This window comes from Megalops cyprinoides, chromosome 14 (genome assembly GCF_013368585.1).
Source record: "Megalops cyprinoides isolate fMegCyp1 chromosome 14, fMegCyp1.pri, whole genome shotgun sequence".
Lineage (NCBI taxonomy): Eukaryota > Metazoa > Chordata > Actinopteri > Elopiformes > Megalopidae > Megalops > Megalops cyprinoides.
The window spans coordinates 22,664,776-22,682,500 of record NC_050596.1 but is presented as its reverse complement, the minus strand read 5'-3'; the positions used below and the strand labels follow the sequence as shown (position 1 = coordinate 22,682,500).

General features: G+C 41.8%; 1 protein-coding gene across 1 annotated transcript in view; it reads left to right on the top strand.

Moving 5' to 3' along the window:
- Window positions 1-17,343, top strand: part of LOC118789296 (RNA-binding protein 43-like) — a 45,497-nt gene extending 28,154 nt beyond the window's left edge. The window contains exons 5-6 of the mRNA XM_036545640.1: window positions 1,263-1,509; window positions 17,245-17,343. Of these exons, the coding sequence (XP_036401533.1) occupies window positions 1,263-1,509; window positions 17,245-17,343 (346 nt within the window). The remainder of the gene's footprint in view (window positions 1-1,262; window positions 1,510-17,244) is intronic.
- Window positions 17,344-17,725: the final 382 nt, after the last annotated feature.

The following is a 17,725-nucleotide window of genomic DNA, read 5'->3' as shown; positions in this document are numbered from 1 at the left end:
CAATGTCACAAATCATTTGACATAAGAGTGATGGTTTAGATCAGAAGCCCCCGGCTTGTTTGTTCTTCCTAAAATGTCAGCAATTTTGTCATCTTAGCTCCCCTCTTGATAGGTCTGGGATAAAAGGCATTCCTGCCACACTGCTGGTGTCATATAGCAAATCAACTGGCTATGATTCCGCACCTCCTGGGCTGTGTTCTTTTTATGGCAGTGATATGTAGAGAGAATGGTGGGGAATGGAACACCCCTCCCCAGGACCCACCCCCTTGGCTCATTCCACATCCCCCTCCCCCCACACTTACCTAGGGATACAGGTGCAAATGTTTGTGTAACTGGTTTGATCTGAAAGCAGATCGAACATGCAAACTTGACACCCAGAAGGCACAACTTCTGCACAAGTGACAAGTTAGCTCAAGAACACCCAATTCAGTAAAGTCTTGTTGGACCATCACATGACCATAACCTTTACAGAGTAGCACATTTCTTGTATTCATGGTAACTTTTTTCAAAATGGATTGAGCTTAAAGTAGTATGATTTTGTAAAATGTCAGGTTCATGTGACCTGGTATAGAGTTCATCTTTACTCTGTGGGAGAAATTATGTACCTCAATATGAATAATGAAGCTGAACGTCCCTCTATCCGGAACGGAACAAATTTTAGCTTGCAAGTTTGTTCCTCAAAAAACAAGACCAGATTCTAATTCTACACTGGCTGTGTTGTAGTTTCTCTTGCCAGGGAGTACAGTGTGCAGCCCACAGCCCTACACTGAGGCCTTCGTCAGCCCCACAGTGGCTCTCTCATCAGTCATTCTGCAGAGTACTGTAAGGCTCCATTTAGTATAGTGGCCCACTTGATGCCTTGATCAAGAGTATACCCACAGATATATCTACAGTAAACCCATATCTTAATCATTTGATTAATAATATTTCCACAATAAACTGCTACAATGACCCCCCTCACTGCCTTGATGGTCAGAATTCAGTGACTCAGACCCACTCTGACTCACTCACAATTCCTACCCAAGGATCACAACCAAGTGACTTCTTGTCAACCCCTAACATTGTGCATTGACTCTGATCTGAGGACAGTGAGCAAAGTCCTTCAAACCCACTGTGGTTCTCTGACATCACATTGTGAATGGTAAATGATTAAAACATAGTGTCATCCTCTTCCAAAACCCACCAATTCTGGATACATTCATGTGGATTAAAGTCTGTGCGAGACTTTGAGCCGCGCGTTTGAGTTTTACTCTGGATCTCAGACGACGTCTACCAGCGGCAGATGTCCCCCCCCACCCCCACCGCGAGCGCCGCGTTGGGCCCACCGCGCCGGCAGCCCCTCCATCTGGAGCGCATTTCCCAGCCTCTGAGCTCCGCGGGTCGGTGGAAGAGCTCCAGACCGCTGAGGAGCAGAACGGGGCCGCTGACAGGCAGAACGGCCCCAGCCCCTTGCCGGCTCCCATGGGGTCCTCTGATCTGAGTGTGGGGCAGCTCTCAGATTCACCCTCTGTAACTCTGGAGAAAAAAACACATCCAAACCTTCTATTTATGACATCCACACGAGTGACAACATATGACCCTGGAAGCCCTTGACAAGAAGTGGCAGCACAGTGTTCCGGTTCAGGGACTGGGCTTGTAAACAGAAACAGGCCGACTCAGACAGTATGTGGGATGCTATTGTTGTACATTGGAGGAAGGTACATTGTCTGAACTGCTACAGTATAAGTACCTCAGTTGAAGGGAGTTTACCTGTTAACTATGTTCTTATTTTTTCTGCATTTAATACCCTTAATGTAGGCACTACAGCCATTGCTTGCACAGTGGGCTTCAGGTATATTCTTGCAGTTTTTTGAACACTTGCTGTTGATCTGTGCAATTTTGGTCAAACCATGATTCCTGTAACACTCACGATTAAAGGAATGTTGTCACAGGAATGGAGGAATCTTGATACAGACCGGACTTTCCTGAACTCAGTCACTGAAGGAGTGGAATTTCTGCTGAACCACAGCAAAGCCAAATAACGTGAGTGAGCATGGTCGTGCATTACTGTCAGAGCTGACTGAGTTTATTTTAGTTTCATTACGGGAGCGTCTGGGATCCGTACGGTAGAGTGATCACACAGATTTAGTTCACTTCCTGTGTTTTGTGCAAAGGGTTTGATTTCATACCTCTGGGCCAGGAGTTTCAACAGCTGAGTTCTGTGTCATGAGTTACATCCTTCACTGGAAACCTGGCCCCTGTCCTGCAGAATAATCTGAAAGGAATCGGTGATGTCAGTGGTTTCCAAACCACCATAAATTGAGGTGATAGTTGTTGTGATGATTAACCCTCCGTTTTTATCCACTTTGAAACAGAATAGAGTATTATTTAGGACTACCTTCAGGAAGACAGGACAGTAACAGGAAGAATCATCATTTAGAGGGAACTCTTGGATGTAAATATATCAGTAATGTACCATTCAGTTTTCATTTCACACTTTTATGGGAAAGAAGTTCTGAATAATATGCAAAATTAACCCCAGGAAAGTCACTAGATAATTGTGCCAAAGCATGCATTAACATACCAAGCCAAGAGTGATTTATGAATGTTTGGCACCTTCCAACAAAACCTTTCCTTTTTTATCTTCCTCATAAAATCACCCTTGGTGCCATTTTAAGTCTGTACTGTGGGGCAGTTAAATATGCTTAATGAAAGATGTAGACACAGTTGTAAGCAGGGGCTAAAGGTAAAAATCTCCCACTAATGATAAATGATACTATACCCGCTTAACACTACCACTAGAATAGGTCAAGGGGGGGTTGGTGTACACCTATCACAGGTGGCATGGAGATAACATGGACCAAATCTAATGCTAAACCTCAGGGTACAGACTAAGCATTCAAGTCACGATAATTCCACTAAAATACTACATAAAAATACTAAGTTCAAATGAATTCAAATACAGCACGCCATGTGAACACACAATTACAAACGATAACCCTTAGCACAGCAACTGTGACATTTCTTGACAAACTATGGCCACCTGTGACTGATATGGTGCATTATGCACAAGATTTCTGTACCCTGGAGCACATGCACTTACATTTTTAAACAACATTCCTGGGGTGCTCCCGCCTCCCACCCAGTCAGTGCAAACAAAAGAAGGGATTGTTCAGTCACCTAGGTGGAGCCCAAGGATACACGCCCAATGGGAATCCTCACTAACAAGGCAGAAGACTTAAATATGCACTGTTGTACTAACATTATAGTAAGTTCCCCTAAAAGTAAATTAAGTAGGACAGCACCACAAAGTAGCATTTTATACATCACCATTTATAAGGTAGCACTCAGCAATCAAAAGCACTGTATGACACATTTATTCGATACTGGTTATTTCAAGCATGCATCCTATTTGCTGGAAAATTATATGTTAGGAAAAAATGTCTTTGACACCAGAGCACATTTCCATCTGTAACTCCAGTTTATTATCTCAAAAAAAAATCATTTATCAGAAATCTTCCAGTAGATACAATAACCCTTGTGTTGTGTCATGATGTATTAGAGCAATAACATCTGCTTTTCCAAACCCTGTGTAATGACTCTGTCGTTGACCTCTCCTCCTCTGTGGAGAAGTTGTCAACATGTCTTTGGTCATGCATAGGCATTCCATCAATCCTACTGCACCTTAATGGATGTTGAAAGTACCCTTCCAAGCTGTGGCGACTTTTTAACTGTCATTACTGTACATGGCTCTTTGGCATGTACAGCAATGGCTCAGAATGCTACAGCAAGATCTGTGCTATTCTGCCATGTTATTAAACTGTCATTTCCCAGTCCCCCATCTTGATTTGCTCAAAAAACGGGTTTGAAAAGACATAGAGGTTCATTTTATGGTTGCAAAAATGCAAAGTTACTCAAACTGATGAGGAAGTTATTTTCTATAAGTAGGTAAACACTTGCAAAAACATGTCACATGGCATTAATTAAGCCAGGTTAGAGATGACAGAAACAAGGGTTATCATTGCAGGGGTGTTGTCATTGTAATCAGCTTAATCAGCTGTAATCAGCCTCTTTGGCCCCGTGAAAAAGAAATAGACGTAAATAACCAGGTGTGAATCAGTTGTCTGAAACTTAAACTAGTGTATGGAACTAGACATCATTTTCATTTTCAATGTAGAAACAGCACCCGCAACTAGAACTACCAGTAGATCGGGCTCATGACTGTAGACATTGTGTCATCCCACGCATGCAGAATGACTCAAGAGACTGCATTATGTCCTGTAGCCAGGATGAGCCCAGATGCTTCTGGTGACATGCTAATGTGCCAGGCTTGCACCCACGTACAACAGTATTTGCTGGGTAATTGAATTTCAGACAATGCTTGAACTGAATATAAACTGCCTTTGTGGAGCTATCAATACAATGCACATGAAGACCAATTTTACAATCTGGAGAAATTCTACTTCTACTAAGAAAAAAGTGCAAAAACTATGACAGAAGCAACTTATTTCTGCTTATTTTATGCTTCCAGTGGGTGTATTCAGTCTGTGGCAGTGTCTATAATTGTCAGATTGGCACACAATTTTGAATGCGCAGCCCCCATGGAGACAGAAGAGTGGGTAATAATATTTGATTTGAGAATATACAAAGTTGTACTTGTGCCTGAATTAATTTCCCAGTCTGTTCTTATGTCTTGTAAAAAAAAAAAAAAAATTAATCTCCTACAGCACATTTTGACGTTAACATGAACAAAGCCTTGCTTCCAGGACCCCGCATCACGGAAACAGAGGGTGGGTGGGTGAAAGGGTATGGTTACATATATGATTTGTGGCATGCAATGACAGTTAATTGGCCCTGCTCCCTAATTACCATTTAATTAACATCTCAGGCAGCGAAGGAAAATTAATACAAGCGGTCCGCGCAATGCACGCAGTCCTTTGTTCCCTTGTTGTTGTTGACAGATGCGATTATTATCTGATCGTGCGGGTTGATTGGAAAGCATGACCATAGCTCTGAGCACTCAGACCATTGGCAGACATGTGGGCCCCTTCAGTCGTGCCATCAGAACCCCTCCCCCTTTATTCTTCTGCAGAATTTCATCTTGCACACTGTTAAGGCTGTTACTTATGATACAATGGGTGGATATTCAGGTCAGGGAAAGATGAGGTATTCAGTTCAGTATTTATTGTATGCTCATGTAAATAAAGTGGTAGGGAAGGGAACAATATGCTGTGTGTGTCTGTGTTGATGGTAAAACGTGCTTTCCTTTTCGGTTATGCCAAGGTTGGATAACGGTGCACAGGAGCGTACTGCTAAGCTGCTGCCGTTGGCCTCAGGTTCGACATGGTGTGTAGTAGACTGGGGGATGGGGTGAGAGGCAAGCCCTGTTCCGTGCCAGGATCCCACCCCACAGCCACTGTGGGCAGCTGGGCGCAAGATGTGAACACAGTGGGAAGAGATACCTCCACTTGTGCGGACTCACCTCGAACCTGGAGCCTTCATTTGAGACAATAGATACTTTGGCCATCTGTGTGTAGTTAGAGACCCACACATGGAATGCAGCGGTTAAGGAAACTGACTTGTGATAGCATGCTCAAAACCCAGGTTGGGCATTATCCTTGTGTATGAATGTGATAAATGTATGAAAAATGTATACTTTTCATATTGTCCTGGGAAAGTCATCAGCTATGCAAATAGGTAAGTGTTTCCTTACAGGTGTGAGCTGAATTGAGATTAGCAAACTGGTGCTGTGTAGATCTATGTGAATAAAGTAGATACTTGTTCAACAAGGTGTGCACTTGCCAAGTAATGAAAACTTTCCAGCAGCATCAGAACATCAGGTTAACTCAAACTGGCCTCCACTAGATCCTCACACATGGTGACCAAAGAAATGGCCCAGACTAATTCTACAAAGTAGCTGTGACCAGACAGCATATTTTGCCAGGAGAACATCTCTCTGGGATACATCATATAACAAGCTAGACATTACTCACTGCAGATATCTAATTAGGCTCCCGGCCTAGGTTATCGTAATGGACTTACTCTCTCATTATAATGGAAATTCATTAACGTTGATCCTCCTCGTTGTACCATTCCTCCTATCTCGTCTTTTTCTGTGTTGTAAATGGCTTTACTTGACTCCAGATAAGAATGCAGTCTGCCCAGGAGCACTACATTCTAAAATCATTATTTAAAGAGAGGAAAGGACAGTAATTGAATGGTATGCTGTCTCATTCAGCCTCCGTTAAAAAAGTGAGACCAGGTTATTATGAGTAATTGTTTAATTCACTTTTTCTGCTGGGTGGCAATACAGCCTTTTGTGTCCTGTTGTTAGAGGCAAAGAACTAGGTTTTGAGCAAATGATAGATGTTCTCTATCTGCAACACCGGGAGGTGGTTCATTAGCTTGAGCAAAGTCTTCTTCCTCAGACAAAACTGCAGCTTAAAAGAACCAACAGTGTTCTGTAATGGATGCCATCTGTCCCTGGAACTGTAATGATGCAGTTATCTGCTAAAAGAGGCACGGAGGCCTGTTATTACTGCAAGAGGCAATGATACTGCTACCTGGGGGTCTCTTTTGTTCAAAGTGAGCTCTTCTGTTATGGCGGGTGGCAAGCCGAGAGACTTAAGAACCCTGCGGTTTTGTTTTTTTCTAAGTGAACAATAGCATAAGCTCATAATGGTACTTTGACTGTTTCTTGTTGTCTCACCCCAATCTAGTAGGTCACCTTCCCACAACTATTTTTGCACAAAAAACTCCTGCTTGAGCAGCATAACGGCTTAGTGTAAAGGACAGGAGGGATTAAGGGAAATGTATACTGCCTGACTGTGGGACACAAACTTAGCACAGCCATCGAGGAGAGAGCTCATTTCATATAGGTGTAATCAAGAACTTTTTAGAGTCACCATTAGCATTACCAGATTACAAACTAATGGCAGTAATGAGGAATGGATGTGAAAATTTGAAGTGAATGCATGAAGGATGAGTAAGAATGGGTCATTTGCTACCCCCAGCACTCCTGTGAAACCCAGAAATTGCTGTGGTAAGATGAATCTAGCATACAATTGATGATTCCAAAAATGTGTGTACAAAAAGGGGAAAAAAAATACAAAATTATAATGACTCTGAGTATGCTTTATAATGCTGGGCTAATATGTGGTCAACAAAATTCAGTCTGGAACAAACAATTTTGAAGTGTCCTTTTGCTTATTGGCTTGTGAATATCCATGACTACAGCAATGATTGTGGAATACCTGGGGTGCAGAGTCAAATGTTCCTATGTTAAACTCACAAAGCTTTCCCTCTTTCCTATTTTAACACCAAATCTTTAAACTGTATGGTAACAGTGACCCAATCAAACCAATCCCTGAATTCCCTACTGTTTCCATTTTATAAAGAACACACTTGTGACTGTAGCCAATATGCTTTGTGAATCTGTTTGTCTGAGATGAATCAGTGTGTGCAAAATAATCATTCAATTGACTGATCTCTTTATCCCCTTTGCCCTTGGAGGAGAAGATCTGAGCTGATCTGAGATCACATCTTCATTTTGACAACAATGTGATGCCTTGTAATTGCAGCATTGCAAGTCCCAAAACTGTCTGGCCATAGATGTGAGGATGGACACAAGCAGGTGCGTGGAATGAGAGCTGGGGGCCATCTTGGGGGATTATGTGAATTATGAATATAGAGCACTTTTATAAGACATATATGATGAAACGTATGATGAAATAATCCTTATATTGCCATTATTAAACATGGCACAACTTTAAAATAACCTCTGTGTTACTATTTTGGATAAAGGTAGCCAGGATGGGCTGGTTGGCTTTTTCTTACGTTGAATTGTAGATCAATTATCTGAATGCGCCTTCCCTTCTCTCCCACCCCCCACTCCCATTTTAACTGGCTTTGAAAGGCACCTGTTTCAGGTATATCTTCTTGATGAGTGTTTGAGACTTAATTAAAAAAAAAAACGAACTTGCACAAAATGCTATGATTTTAAGAAAAAGAGCAGGTGCCCTTTATGTGGATGTCTAGATGTGTTAGATGTGATGACTGGAATTGGAAGTGATGTTTCCTTGTAGTTTTCAACTTAATGGAAATAATTTATTTTCCATGTTCGGCACAGTTGTTCATCCGTTTAATAACGCAGCATATTAAATTGAATGGAAGTGAATAAAGTCAGTCTTTGACTTGCTTTTCAGAATTGCTTATTCCTCTTTACGTTTTGTAATACATCATTTGACAGCGTATAAAACGCGGTGCTCGATGTGCTCGACAGCCTGTGCTGATTTTAACCGCTCTTTCACCAACGCGCCACTTCGGCTTCACTTGCCTCACTGTCCGAGTTGCCGCTGCCAAACTGAACCGTGACCTTCCAAATAAACCGGGGCGAATTTCAGGCAGCGTTTCAGCCGGCGGTAAATGTCACTGCCTCCCTCGCCGAACGCACGCAGACAGAGATCACCGTGGGGCAGAAAGCAATTAGAGGGAGGGCCAGGTCAGGGCTGGTGGATTCATTATCCACTGACCCAGTCTGGTCCTCCGCTACGTCCACAGGGCATCTGTCTGTGGAGCCCCAGTGTGTTAAGATCCCCCCTCACCTGCTGAAGGCCAATGAAAGGTGACAGGGCGGCGTAGTGGACAGGAAGCCAGACTTGTAACCAGGTTGCAGGAATTATGGATTGGACAGTGCTGCTGTACCCTTTAGCAAAGGTGCATAATCTCAGCTGCCTCTGTAAATATTGAGCTGTATGAATGAAATCAAAAGCTACATAAGCTGCCCTGGATAAAGCAAATAAATAATTTAATGTAATTCCACAGGGAGTGCTCAATAACCTCAAAATCTGCACATTTTGTCTCAGTGGAGGTTGACGGTTACAAGGAGTGCATGCTAACTATGTAAAAGGAAAGATAAAGTAAAGGTAAATTGATCTGTTTTCTGTTTTCAACTTTGCAGACAATATTCTTGAAAGGTTGCTGTAATGTTGAAATAATGTGACAATGTCAACTCAATATCACAGAGGTGTTGTGGGACGTTAGCCGGGCTATTGTTAATTTATTTATACATGTATTGGATACGGCATACTACAGGTTTGTGGTTAGAGCTTGTTTTTCACTGGAAGGTCTTGTTTATAATAAGGAAGCAATCCAACCTTGGAATTTCCTTAATGATCAAAACAGAGACATTAAAGTCATTACACGAGGAATGTGAACCTTACATTTTGGGGAAAGTCATTGGCGTATATATTTCCGTAGTGTGTAACTGGTGTTGGCAAGACTACAATGGGCAATACAGCTGCTCATTTTAGAGCAGTCTAATTACAAGCCAAATGAAGTAGGAAAACACAAGATTGGAATCACTTGGAAGGAAAACTTATTTACATATTTATATAAGGAGCAGACCCAGTTTAATACTGTACTTCATTACTACTGTTAAACAAACACAGCATGTTATTTTCCAAATAATGAAAATATTGAAAAATAGGCCATTCTTTTCATAGTCAGCTTCACAGAGGTCTCTTAATACTGCTTCATTACATCACTTTCTCTGTCTGCTCAAAGATATTAACTAGGTTATTGTGTTCTTTTTATTATTAACCAAGACTATTGTGCTCTGCTGTAGAAGATACATGATTAACATCTCCATAGACACACATACACACAAACACACATGCCAGCATTCATTCTTGAAAGTATAGAATCCAGGACTGTTAACTTCATATACTATTATAACTTAAAATGTGGGAAATAGTAAAAATAATGAAGAATGCTTCTATGAGTAGGTGTGTCCAAACTTTTGACTGGGACTGTACATGTGCTTAACCTATGTGCACACATAATAGGCGTAAAGCCATTCCCATCAAAATGGGATCAGCTCTGTACTATGCAATAAAATAGAGCATGCAGTTATTCAGTATACAATTTTATGGCCTGCACATCAGAGGTAATGTACTTGCATGATAGGTAAAGGCTCAGTTTCAATGTAGAGGTCTACAGCATCTGTTATTGCGGATGCTACAGGTGGATGATGGTCTCTTTGACATTTGATACAAAGCCATTCAGTTAAATTGGGACCGGGACCATTTTAAAAGGATTTGGTACCTATGCCAGATCGACAGTCGATCGAAGACAGTTCCAGGAGTTGCACCTGCTGTCCAATGAAGTGTGACTGCTTAGCTCAGTCTGACTTCTGCCACTGGTGGCAGTTTCCATCACTGCTGGTTCTGCTTGGGCCTGGTTGTGCCTGGAGTCTCATCCAAAGAGCATTATGCCTTGTCTGTAGACAGACTCTCGTCACATACACAAAGACTCAGGAGACTCTGGCAGGAGCGGAACAGCTGTCATCTCACTGCTCACGCAAAGTCTGTCTGGTGTTTCGACTGTTCTTTTCTGTCAGTCCTGGAGGGCTGCTGTCCAGAATGTTTTCAGCTTCTTTTTAAAAACATCAAATTGGTGAAGGAAGCTAAACTGACTTAATGAGAACAATGATTAAACAAATCAGGTAATTAAGTATCCTACTGGAATAATAGGCAACTGTCACAGGCAGCAGCCTTCTAGATCCAAGGTAGAGTTAAGTATGAGTAGAGCAGAATAGTTAGAGTAAATAATGTAGTTAGTGCAGATTAACACAACCAGGGAGGAATAGATCTACACCAGAGCAAAATGTATCATTTTCAGTGAGACCTCTATTTGCTTATAAATTGTCAGGTGTCTGCTGTGTAAACAGTCCTCCAGTAAAAACTGCCCCTCTACCCAAACACAAAGTGGGGGCGCAAAGGATGATGGGAGCTCTGTGGAAGACACATCTCATTAGAGCTGGTTTTTCTATCACAGAGCGACTCTAGGAATGCCCGCGATCTCTGGAGTGGAAACAAGGGAGCTGTGGGCATGCCCGAAAGAGGTCTGCTGAGCGTCTCCCTGCCTCCCTTTCCACAGAATGCCTCATTATTGCTTCTCCTCTCCAAATCAGAACCTCTGCATCTGAGCCTGTAGGTCCAGCATGCTCAAGCTATTGAGACACAGAGAGAAACACTGTCAATGACTAGGTGGCAGCCACTAAACCTGCATTACTATTGCAGACAGAGAAACATCAGCATATCTTTTCAGCCTGGTATTAGTTGTCCACTGCTGCTGTTTAGGCAACCTGGCTTGTAGTGTAATGTGCAAGAGACTATTTACACTTATTTGGAAAGTGAGAACATACTGAGTTCAATTTTGTCTCTGATTATCGCTAATAAATGTAGTGTGACCAAGCACAGTTTAGAGGAAAGCAGTACACATTGGTGATGGACATCATTTCAGAATATTCCAATCATAATGCCAATTGTTTGATGAAGTAGCATTTGAAAAGTAAACATTTGAGATGCTTTCTTGAAATGAAAAAACCCCTTCTTTTATGTTGATGGAATATTAATGTATAAAATTCAAAAACCTGTACTGTTTAAAAAAAGCATTTAATTTGTGCTCACACTATTTATTTGATCTTTTTCCTGTATGCATGGTTTATTTTTAAATTATTTCTAGGAATGGTCCACTAATTCTGAGTCATTAATTTACATAACTGTATCAGGAATGGGAAATGGTTAATCAAAGCTTTATTTCCCCTTAAGGCACGATTTTGCCTACTAGCAAAAAACTCTGCTTTGCATTAATATGGCCTGCATATCGTTATGGCCAACAGATTTCCATATAACAACAGAATACTGAACTTGGTATTTTTGTGGATCATGATTATCCTGCAGAATTATATTTGAAGGAGGAGAATATTAATGCTCTGTTTGTTTGGTATTGCGGCCCCTCTGGATGTTTATTGTAGGAGATTTAAGAAGCCCAAACTCAACCCCCTTTCCTGTTGTATTTATCCTTCACCCCATTCACTATTTCAGCCTCAGAAATATGATGAATACCATTACTTCAACTTAATATAACTGAATTTATTATGCATTAGCGTAATACTTGAAACTTTTTGGCTTATGTCAATCACAGAAAGTGCAATGCAGATAAGATGAGTAATTGTATGAATTTGAAACACCCTACAGCTACAGTAGAATCAACTGGCACCATTTTCTGCTGAAGCCAAACACTACAACTCATGCCAGCAGAAGTGAGGTTGGGGGAGAGGACTGCTCTCTTTTTGCAAGGACTCCTGTGTTAAGCCCTGGATTCTGAGAATTTGCATTATTTATTTGCACATAACCTTATGCTTGGTGACCTAATAATATTCATTTATATAGTTGAATACAAGCTCAGTTCTAAACAATGATGCCACACTCAAACGCCTGTCCTGTCACTCAAGTTATATAGTCTTATTATAATTAATATTTTTAATATGTACACAATCTGGGTTGTAGTCTTTTGCTAATGCTTTTGGTGATGTTTGCTGTTGGCGTAATGTCTTTATACCGCTGAGGACATGCCACTGTCATGCTTCACCCATGCAGTGATGTCACACTGTATCTACCCCTCTTCTCATGCTTCTTCCATCCCTTTCTCTGGGATTTTCACAACACCTCTTCCACCTCAACAGATTGAGCAGGAATATCACACAACAACCGTGGACAGCAGCCAATTCAGATCACAGAGACTCTAACGCAGCATGTGCCTCTGTTCATAATTAATGACCTGGAGAAAAAGACTGTAAAAAAAAAAAAGACTGCATATACTTTGTGAATGGAAACAAGTCTAAATGAGGTAAGAATACACAGGGCAGGGTTTCTCATTAAGATCCATTGTATAAGACGGCAGATTGAAAGACTGATCTGGATTCTGTCAGGAAGTGATTTGAGCTTGGTTTAGGTTCATGATCAGACAGGTCAGTGGCATGGCCAGTACGTAACTGAGCCTGGTTCTACAGCATGCCAGGCAACCCAGCTCCGGTCCAGAACATTTACTCAGCTGGGTTTCTCTTCAGCAAACCCTCTGCCAAGGGCCTTAAGGCTTGCCATCCTGCTATCTCCGTAATTGAATTAAAGCTAATCTGAAACGTGGGGAAATCTGTTCTGGTGTAATATGGATCAAGAGGTAAGGATTTCCTGTTTCATCACAGTAATGATTATTTCATAAGTATGCATAATTTTATGGATGATGTATGATGTGTAGTCCACTAAAGGCCAACTAGTTCCAGGTAAATCCTTGAAATATTACACTATGGATTGGTGCTGAAGTGTGGTTAGGCCTATTTGCATGAGATAAAATCCATGATAATAGAGACAGCCCTGTGGTCATGCTAAACTGTACTAGAGTCTGTAATGATTTCAGGCTGGGATAAAAGCCCAGTTGAATACAAAAGAGTTGAAAACAGGAAGCACACTTAAAATGTTCCTTCTCACTTACTGTTCCCCCTTCAAAGTCAACCAAGTTTTTTTTTTACAGATAGTACTTTCATCGTGATAATATGCACACACAGTACATACGACAAAAACTTTGTGTAATTGAATACGGACACATGAAATGTCATCTTGAGTATAGCGGGTGACAGACTAAAGGTTTGCAATGGGTTCTTGCATTATTTAAATGTATTAATGACATTTCAGTCTTGAGGTCACAGAAGCTAGAGAGGAATTAACACTCAAAGATTTTATCTCCTTCTATATTGAATGAGTCAATAAATATTCCATTTGTCCAGCTGAGAACACTGACGTATGAGGTATTTTAATTAATCTTTTGCTGGTCTTAGACCATGTTTTAAATTTGATTTAGGATGGCCTAGAGAACAGACAACTGTGATGTGGTTTGATTTCAGATTGAAATTGATGAAAGCATCTAATTTCCTCACATTAAATGCACAGCACATTATGACATTAAGTGCAGACATCATGGGATTCAAAAGACCACTGCCAATTACTGAATGTGTGATTACACAGCTCCCAGACTGATGTTCATCTGTGATATTAAGATGCTAAAGTGCTTTTGATACTGTCATCATGTGACTCATTGAAGATAACCATTGGTCTGATGTCAGTAGTGACATAAGCTTCCATTCCTAGCCTAGGGATGGGACTTAAATGGCTTGGTATGGTTATGATATGTATATGATATATAGTCAATTTGCCCTGGCTTTCTGGAAGCTTTGTGTTCTTTATGCAAGACTCAGCCAACCTGAACCTCCTGGTGTTGGAGTTTATTCAGTCTCTCTGATGTGTCAGTCTTGTACCTCAGCACAGCCTTGGGTAGGTAGTTTGGCAGGTACATGCTTTTGGAGAATGCACAAGTATATAGAAACAATAACTTGCTTTACCTCTTATTTCTGTTAACATGCACCCATGTGCCACAAAGTAATTGTCTTTCAATATAAATTTCCTTCAGCGGTAATATCTGGTACACCACACTTTCAGCTTTAAATCACAACAATAGGAATTTAACTGCATGGCGTGTTCTTCCAAATCTATCAATATGGTGCACTGGTGTCCAGCAAATTAAGTGCAGATTAAACAATGCCCCCCCCCCCCCCCACACACACCAGCCTCATTTACAGCTGAGTAACAGATGGGAAAGATAGGGAAACATACAATGAATCGTGTCATTAAGACCGCAGGTGTTAGACTTCATACAGAGAGTGATTCCCCTCGTGGCCTTCTCATCCATCTGCCTTCACAGATTTTTTCCCTTTTGTGAGCAGCCAGCGCTAGGGAGCTCCGATCCTGCCGGCCACGACACGCACTAATGACTGCCACAGATACGGACACCTGCTGGCTGTGGAAGTGTAACACTCAGCATACGGGGGGGGGTGCTGCCCTGTGGAGACATTTTCCAGAGCAGGGCAATGTATGTGGAGCAGACCATGGGAAAAGTCCTGACAATCTGGTTTATGAAGGAGTTTCTGGGAATGCATTTTCATAAAAGCAGGGACATCTATAACGCGAATGTAGGAAAATGTGAAATTTTTTAGCAAAATAAAATCTTCTATGCACCTCAACATTTTTTTAAATCCTTGCCTATTTCCCCTTCCTCTAATTGGCAAGTTATAACTGCACAAGTGTGATATATGCTTGCATGGTTCACATATCGTATAAAAGAACTTTGTGGAGTGCAATGGTGGATAAACAGATAACTTGGATAAGTTAAATTATAAGGATACTGATTTCTGATGTTTTCATCTTTTGTAATCAAAGCAAACAGGCTGCTACCTTTGTCTCTTGATCTACATAAGAAGCACGGGAGTCCCTTTTTCCTCTCATATTAATGATATGACAGAGAATTTGTGTCAACATTGACCAATGGGAAATTCTGAATAATTTAAAACTATTCAGTGAGGTGTCTGTATACATACAGACAGCCACAGATCCACATTAATACAGTGTTTGTCTTGAAAAAACCACAACAGGGCTTGATGACCTTTGATACATCTTTGTACTTTTTTACCGCTGGATTTCATAGTGATTGTGTGTTTAAACAATTTGCATGGTGGCTGGTCCACACACCCCATGCCATGAGGCAAGAGGGTGGAGGAACCAGTCGAGATTCTACACCACCTGAGGCCACTGAAAGTGGAGCAGTTCGCCTAGTCCGGCTCTCTCTGAAGTCTGTGTGAGACTGTCCAGATCTACATTTCACTGATGTTAGACTGTTGGCAAGGCATCAGCACTCTTTTTAATTTGACCTTTGAGGTAGAAAGCAGTGCAAAACTGTAAATAATGCACACTGCTCCTGACCTACAACTATCAAATCATCTACAATGCACAGAGCGTGTATCAATATGTCATATTATTGTACAGCTTATATGGAGGCAGCCTGTTAAAAAAAAATTCATAAAAACAGAGGAAAGAGTTTTTTTTATGAATGACATTTACTGATGTAAAAGGCTTCATCTTTGGCTTCCACATGAAACCAAAGAGTGAAGTGGGGAGGATGGGGGAGGATAGACCTACATGGAAATATCATGCCATCATTGATGACCAGCTACATTCTTTGAATGAAAGGAAACACCAATCTTGCGTACCTTTCCTAAAGCCGTTTCACAAGATAACGGTCACCGTGGTTACATGCTGAACACAGGAAATTCCAGGCTGCTGTTTTCCACGTCTCATTCTGCCGGGCTGTGTTTGACGGGCAGTGCGTCATCAGAGTGGTCCACCATCCCCTTGGAGACGCAACAGACAGGCACGGGGATGACCTCTTCTGCTCTCACCCCACACGCACACACACGCACACACACACGCACACGGCTGCACAACAGTTGCTCAAGCTGTTTAACACACTCTACGTGCGACACTAATCAGAATCAAACCATAATTTAAATGCACACCTTAACAGTAACGCACTTTAGCTCATTCTTTTTATTTATTGTTATTATTGAATTAGAACATGCATTACTGGGAAAATTTAATTTATTTTCAATGAAGACAGAGACACACTTCCCCGTTGGCTGTATTGTGAAATATGTGAAAACATCAGCCTGTACACACCCCAGTATTTATAACCATTTTTGGCTATAAATATTAATAAAGTAAACACTGAAGTCTTTCGAGACTGCACAACCAGTTACCATTGGTTACGCACACCAGCAGCAGCGAGGTGGGAATATTTGCTGTTCCTCTGCAAACTCATCCAGCCAAAGGTAACTAACATCCGAATAACACTGGACTCTCAGCCTCACTGAAGGTCTAGCCTCATTTCTAGGTCTGTGGCATGATAGCAACAGTGCTCTGCTGCTAGGAATGAGGGCAAGCCAGCTGTGGGCCCCCTGCACTCTCTCTACACACATCCGCTCAGATGGATGTCAATTAGAGTGCTCTGAAGAGGGTTTTCATGTGCATGTGAATTGCGCCGGGGCAAGGCCGGAGCCTGTTGAAGCCTGCTGATTCGGCTTAATTAGCCACACGCAGGCCAGGCCCCTCGGGGAGACCAGAGCCATGATCAGCCACAGATGTTCACACCTCTTCCTCTAACTCCCCTGCACGCTCTTCTGTCTCCCTCTATTACCCTGTCCATTTGCCTTTCCACATTTTACTTCTGTCTCTCCCTCATTCACTCCTTCTCTCATCCTGTTTTCTCTCTGCCCCATTTCTCAATCCCTCATTCTCTCTCTCTCTCTCTCTCTCTCTCTCCATGTCTCTCTCTTATGTTCTCTCTTGCTTTTTCTTTAATTTCCTTCTGCCTCCTTTTTTCACTTCCTTTTGCTCTCCAATCTCTCACTTCTTTTTACGTCCTTCCATTTCTTCCACTCTTGCTCTTTCTTACTCTTTCCGTATCTCTCACTCTCATTCTCCTCTCTACATTTCTCTTCATCTCTCCATCTCTCTCTCTCTGTGCCTCTGATGGTAGGGTGTGAGTGGGGAGGGCCAGACCAAGCGCCTGCAGTCTCAGAGAATCACGACCAACATGCTCAATCGCTATGACAACCCCACTGGAGCCCAGCCTTAGGCAGAGTTACCATGGAATCTTTCCTGTGCACTGTGACTGACGGGACGAAGACGTTTAATTTGGACAGCACCCCAACGCATAATACATTAAGTATGATTTAGAATGTTATTAGGAGGTGTGAAAATAACGTGCCCATGGATTTAATACTGTTTTACAGCACTGGTCTTCCAACTAATACAGGTCCTTTGATAGAGTTTAGCATTTGATGGTGGTGATGACTGGGTTTCAATAGTAAGAGAAGTATTTCCCCTACAGACAGTTTATCTCAGCTGCATTAAAGAACAATAGGCAGGAAGAGAGCACTGAATCAGCTCTATCTTTATAAACTCCACCTGGCAAATTCCCCAGGCTGGTGACCTCTGAACATTTAGGTGGGGCCACC